Source organism: Poecilia latipinna, unplaced genomic scaffold (genome assembly GCF_001443285.1).
Source record: "Poecilia latipinna isolate Pla-1442-1.1 unplaced genomic scaffold, P_latipinna-1.0 Scaffold80, whole genome shotgun sequence".
Classification (NCBI taxonomy): domain Eukaryota; kingdom Metazoa; phylum Chordata; class Actinopteri; order Cyprinodontiformes; family Poeciliidae; genus Poecilia; species Poecilia latipinna.
Genome location: NW_015112696.1, coordinates 1 through 6,426, shown reverse-complemented (window position 1 = coordinate 6,426; position 6,426 = coordinate 1). Strand labels below are relative to the sequence as shown.

At 38.0% G+C, this 6,426-nt stretch overlaps 1 protein-coding gene across 1 annotated transcript; it reads right to left on the bottom strand.

Annotated features, from left to right (window-relative positions):
- Positions 1-3,701: 3,701 nt before the first annotated feature.
- On the bottom strand, positions 3,702-6,306 carry LOC106937411 (ras and EF-hand domain-containing protein-like). The gene is made up of 6 exons (XM_015018916.1): positions 6,137-6,306; positions 5,954-6,035; positions 5,741-5,855; positions 5,256-5,363; positions 4,700-4,776; positions 3,702-4,500 (listed from the first exon to the last, which is right to left on the bottom strand). Exons 1-6 carry the CDS (start codon positions 6,300-6,302, stop codon positions 4,401-4,403), a joined length of 648 nt encoding a protein of 215 aa, XP_014874402.1. The 5' UTR covers positions 6,303-6,306; the 3' UTR covers positions 3,702-4,400.
- Positions 6,307-6,426: the final 120 nt, after the last annotated feature.

The following is a 6,426-nucleotide window of genomic DNA, read 5'->3' as shown; positions in this document are numbered from 1 at the left end:
GCACACTGTTTTGCAAAAGTATTCGCATTCTTTTCTCACACTGCATTTTATTGGTGTTAGGAGGAAGGAAAAAGATACACAACTTTAAATTATTTTATTTGGTAAAAAAGAAATATTTGCGCATCATACTGTGGGAATAAATTTCTTTATCAGGGACATAGAGGGCGGTCAGAGTTGATGGGAAGATGTTTGAAATTTTAAACAGTCTTCAGAGATGTTTCAACAAGCCGCAAACGTCCGGCGAGAGCAACAATGGAACAGTTCAGATCAAGCTTAAAATGACCTAGTCAAAGTCCAGATCTAAACTCAATTGCCACCCTTCTTCCAGACTTGAAAACTGCTGCTGTGATCTATTCAATGTGACTAAAATATTTTTTCAAATAATGTGCAAAACCACTCATCTCTAGATGTTTAAACCATTTAGAACATCTAGATGCTTTGAAGGTTTTTTGGCATATGCCAAAAGACTTGCATTTGTAATTGCAGCACACAAATGGATGCCACGTTTTATAAAACATTTTAAGATCATGCACTAATTTTACTTTTATTACAGAATTATGCTCCTTAATGTTGGTCCAGCACATAAAATCCTAATATAATCCTTTACAGATTGTAACAAAATGTGAAAACAGTTAAGGGACTGTAGTGGTTTCAAGTGTGGCTCACAAAACAAGACAAAAAAAAATCCTCCATGCACAATGCTTCTAAATATTGTACGATAGCAGACTGCTGCCCTCTTGCCAACAGAAGTGGCATAGCACAGTAAGGAGGTTAAATGCCAACTGGATTTACACGATCTCATTAAGACTTGTCACTAAGAAACAACTTGTTTCTAATCACATATTAAAGTTTTATAAGAAAATGTATCAAATGTCCATTAATATTAAATTCTTGTACTTATTGTTACAGATTTCTAATGAATTGTTGCTCCTGTGGGAGTTGTAAAAATAACACACATTACCGCTACTGCACCATCAACCACGCTGGCGGACATATTTAGAGATTTTAATAAAAGACGACAGTCTGACCAACATCTCTACTGCGAAGCAGATGGCAGCATGTCCCTATGTGTGTCATGAAAGTGGCGCGTGTCTGACATGGGCGTCGATTTCGACGGACAGTATGCTGTCCCAGATGTCATCAGAACCGGACCTGTTGTCCTGACCCTTGACCTTCCCAGATTGTGACAACACTTCTCCCCTCGTGCACTCGGAGAGCGCCCGCCCTCTCTAATGTCTGTGTGTGTTTTCTGATGCGGCCCAAACTTGGGAGGAAAAAGATTTGAATTAATTAAATCTCTCTTCACACTCTAATGTAAAAGAGAGAAATGGTGCAATATTTTCTCCAATTAGGTCCTAAAACATCATAGATATAATTTTATACTTTAAAGGACCAGATTGTCTTTAAATCTTTTTGTATGCCTTTGATTAATACTTATTATTTTCACTGCTGGTTTAAATCTATTCCATAGAACTGTACGTAATTAAATGCACATAAATAAAGTAAATAAAAGTAAAGCCAGTTGTCTCCCAAACATTTTGATTCTTTATTTTGTACCTCATACATTTGTCTAGAATAACTAAAACAAAACACACACAGGATTCCCCAGAAGGATTGAGAGCAGATGCACATCAGGAAAGAGAACCTGCTCTCCTCTTCACTAATATATTCATTAGTGTCATTAACCTTTTTGGCTGCACGGTCCCCCTTATCTAATTATCCCCTTATTACCACTGAACACACACACACATGCACGCACGCACACAAAAAAATCATTATCTGCTGCTTACTCCACACACACACGCATGCACACACACACACACACACACCCCGTCTCCACTTCTGTTACCCCACATGTTGTTTGACAAATGAGCGGTCTCGCCTCATCAAGCACCTGACAATGTAAACAGATGGGAGGTGTAGACAGGGATCTGTGCCAACTCCAACACACAAAGTGCAGAATCCCCAACATATGTTGTAGTTTTTCAAACAACTGTGCTTAGAGCGACCTCCAGATGCACCGCTAACAGGAGGGTGTCTCAAAGTGTCTCCCGAGAAGAAAGTCCCCGATTTAATAAAATCTCCTTCTGTCAGAAGATAAAAACACTTGTATTAGCTCTAATAAATTACATGTAAACACTGATGTCTTTACTGTAAGTTTTAAAATAAATTCTTTACTGTCTGAAAGTGTGCACACAGAGGACAAATAATGATTCAAATTCAATTCATCTCAAATAAAATAAGAGGTTCTTCAAGGAGTTGTTGATGGCTGTGGGAAAGGAAGATCTCCTGATGTGGTCAGTATTACAGCGGTTCTGAAGAGGCCTCTGACTGAAGACGCTCTGTTGTGTGGGACAGGCTGATGAGAAGGATGCTCAGGGTTGTCCTTAATGTTCTTCGTTTTATGAAAAATCCCTCTTTGTACAATATTCTCCAGAGGTCCCAGAGTAATCCCCAGAACAGAATCGACCTTTTACATCTTCACTTTCTCAGTAAGTTTGCTGCTTTTTCCCATTTTGTAATCAGCCTCACTATTGAGCCTCCAGTCCAGTCTGTTGTCAACTGTAAAAGTTATTGTTTGCCTATTTCTACATCCTGTCAAAGGAGAAAGGGATTTTGCTCTAGATGTAAATATATTGTTTGTATGAACAAAATATATAATAGAGCGAACCAAAACTATTAATGGGGGTTAAAGACCACAGCAACTCATGAATAGCTAAAATATGCAAATACATGAGACCCCATTGAAAATGCTTCTCTAACTGCCTGTTTTAATAGTTCAAATATACCCTAATAAGGGCACAGTGAGAATCGGCTGTACCGCATAAGTTAACATCTACAGTCTTCCTTAATTAAGTTCTTAGAGGTACAGCCAATCAGTGCCAAGGAAAATGAACGACACGTCAGGATTGACTGGTTTGCAAACCCTGACATTGTGTGAAGTAGCATTGCTCCCAAGAGTTTCAGCTTTCCAGCAGCACTTTTTTGTTGTTGAATAATTTAAATATGCTCTATTTGAAGTTACGTTCCACTGAAAAATCCATGAATAGGTGAATTTTGAAATACTGAACAGTGAAAAGGTGGGTATCCACTGTATGTATATTTTTATTTGAATCATTTGAGTGATTTTGTGTTTCTGTTTGTGACAGATCTGTTACTGTGATTGCTCAGTTTTCTGTACTTCCAGCCATTTCTCTAATTAGATTCTCTCCCTAATTAGATTCTCAGCCTTCTGGTTTCCACTTAGTTAATTATCAAACATACTTTGTCATATATACTGTATTAGTCATTCTGGCTTATTCTTTTTTGTTGTTTTTATCTTCTTCTTTTTTTAAAATCTTGATCTTGTTTTTATGTTTTGTTGTCTCCAGTTCTTGGTTGTATATTTTTCAATTTTCTTCACATATTTGGGTTTCGTAAGCTGGGCTTGGATTTCTTTTCTCCAAAACTCTTTCAGCCTCATTTCTCTTTGCTGGTCACTATTCAGACCCTCCAGTCCAGACAACACTGACAGTTTAGTGTTTCTGTTTAATTTATAATCTATTATTTAATCATTAAATAAATGTAAAATTGTAACAGCTTTAAAAAAAAAAAAAAAGCCCCCCATCTTGAGGCTATTTGTGTTTTAGATATTTCACACTCACAGGCTCTTTACTCAAAATCCCACCTTTGTTGCCTTTTTGGCATAGAAAACCGAAATAATGCAATAATTCCTTTATTGCATTAAAATTGTTCTTAAAAATAACAGTCTATACACTGTTCTACTCTCTTATTTATTTATTATTTAGAGAACATCTTGAACTTAATAGCATTTGTGAGCTGAAATAAACAAGTAGAAACTTTATAACAACAAAAATGTAACACTGCTTGGTATTGTTTAGAAAGTGGGTTGGGACATTGCACCTGAAACCATCATGGACATTTACTGCTTAAATATACCTCAATTCTCATCATCAATACTCTTCGTATCTTTTTCCACCAGTACAAATGCGACACATAAACCGACCGATTGCACCTCTTATGTTATTTTCACATCACTTCATTATATTCACTCCCTTTAACTTTACTTTCCCAGTTTTAGTATTATGATTCATTTTTTCTCTAAGAAAAATGTTTGAATGGCAAACAATTCATAAATACGTCCTGTAAAGTATCGATAACAGCACAAAAAACAATGAAATTATCAGTCAGAGAGAAAAAGTCGGCAATAACTCAAACTTCCTGAAGCGGCTGGATCTTATCTCTCTTCTTTTTGCCACTTTGTTTATAAATAAAACAGTTCTGGTTGTTGATTTTTTTTCCCCCCAACAATTATTTATGTGTTGCTGTTTTGTTAAATTTCTGCTCCTTGTATCCTCCACGTTAAGGCAGATGAGGAGGTGCAGCTCTGGAGCATTGGATCAGGTGCAGCAGGAGAGCTTTGGTTTATTCTTGGGAGCATTTAAACTGGTCAGCGACTGATAGCGTTTCTCCTCAAAGGTGTCCTGCTTTATTACCAACCTGCCAGATGCAAAAATAAATAAATAAAAAATACATTTACAAGTTTCCACATGCAAAAGAGCCTCTAGTGACATTGTTGAGTCATTCAATTAACAGCAATCTGTTGCATTTTAAGTTTTAAGCCTTCAAAACATTTATGGATTAGGGAGGACATAAATGAATTAAAATAAACCTGGATAAGAAACAGGCAGCGCCTCACCTGGCCAGGTGCAGCACGGCCTCCAGGATGTTGGAGCCGTCTTTGGCGCTGGTTTCACAGAACAGAGTGTTGTATGTCTGGTGGACGGAGGCAGAAATACAATGTTATGATTTATTATGAAGTATTTGTTTCTATTTACTTCCAGTCTGAACATTAAATAGACAAAAAGGATTTGAATATAGATTATAAAAAGATTGTATTAATTAGATAACTCGTTACCATCCCATAAAGCATTATTCCTGACATGTTTATCTGTACCTAAATGAAAAAACCTAACAGAAAGGTTTCTGCATCAACTTTCTGCACATTTCCACTGGTATCTTGATGATTTGTCTCAGGTAAAAGGCTCCAAGTTTTTGAGGTCGGAAGACCCCTTTGCCATCACCCTAATCTTTAGATTAAATAGTTTTGGGCTTAACTGTAATACATGCATATTGTGATAAATACAATTGTATCAACAGACAAATAAATGAATGGATTCAAAAATAAAGTAAAACCTGGTTCATTGAGATTTGTCACGAGCTAAGTGTAATAAAATACTTTTGTTTGTATCTACCATTGCAAGCTTTTGCCCGTAGCTGGTAGGAACAGATTTATCTCCATCTTGCCGAAGATCGCACTTGTTACCCACAAGCATGATGGGAATATCATCATGGGACACATCCTGGGAAAGAAATAACAATTGATGTCATGGTGCAGATCATGAAAATTTAGAAAAGGTGTAGTAGGCTTGTTAAGATTTCAACACAGTGCAACACTGAATGGACATATTTCTATTTTCTTTTCACCGACATCACTCCACAAGCAAAGACCAGCATGCAAAACTCAAAGTTCACAGGACAGCAAAGCACACCAAATACATGCCGTCCATCAAAAACTTACACATCAGCTGCAAATAGGAAGAGAGAAACATGTAGGACCACTTAGTTTTACATTTAAATGAACTTATTGCACACATCAGCTGCAGGATTAAACAAGTTTTGTGAGTTGGCTCAATGTGAAAATGTCTGGAAACAGCAGCGAAGCAAACCAGTGTGTTACCTCAATCATGTCCACCCAGTCTCTAACATTCAGGAAGGTTTTCTCACAGTTGACGTCGTACAACAGTAACACACCATCTGCACGCCTGAAGTAGGACTTGGCGATACTGCGAAACCTGTGAGGACGGCAGCAGCAGAAGAGATGAGGTTCACAAAAACATAAGAAAACAAAACTTTTTCACCGACAGTATAATGTGTCTTTCTTTTCACTCACCTCTCCTGCCCTGCAGTGTCCCATAATTGTAATAAAACTGGCTCTCCATCCACAATGAGTGTCTTCATCTGAAAGTCCACGCCTGAGACCACAGAAAACAAAAACTAACTTAAAATCAAGGTGTCCTGGTTCTAATACAATACTTCTCAGCGCCCAGAGCAGGTTTTAGTTTCTCCAGCTCACCCAGAGTGGTGCTGGAGTTCAGTTTAAACTCGTTCTTGCAGAGGCGAAGCAGGAAGCTAGATTTTCCCACAGCCACGTCTCCGGCTAAGACGATCCTGTAGGCCTTCTCTGAAGTCATGTAGCCGAGGTCAGCGCTTTCTTTGTCGTCATTCTGCAGAGCAAACATCACAGTAACCATCGGAGAGCCAATCAGCTCTGGTCATCCATCCATCTACCCGCTGTTCTTTACTCCTCTACTGATAGGGAAGCGTGTGCAGGAGGGAAACCCAGACATCTGTCTCACCAGTGAC

Coding starts and splice junctions, on each gene's coding strand:
- LOC106937411 (XM_015018916.1), bottom strand. CDS start 6,302: ATGTTTGCTCTGCAGAATGACGACAAAGAAAGCGCTGACCTCGGCTAC. Junction 6,036..6,136: donor GAACTCCAGCACCACTCTGG/GTGAGCTGGAGA, acceptor CTGTGGTCTCAG/GCGTGGACTTTCAGATGAAG. Junction 4,777..5,255: donor ACGGGCAAAAGCTTGCAATG/GTAGATACAAAC, acceptor TCCGTCCACCAG/ACATACAACACTCTGTTCTG.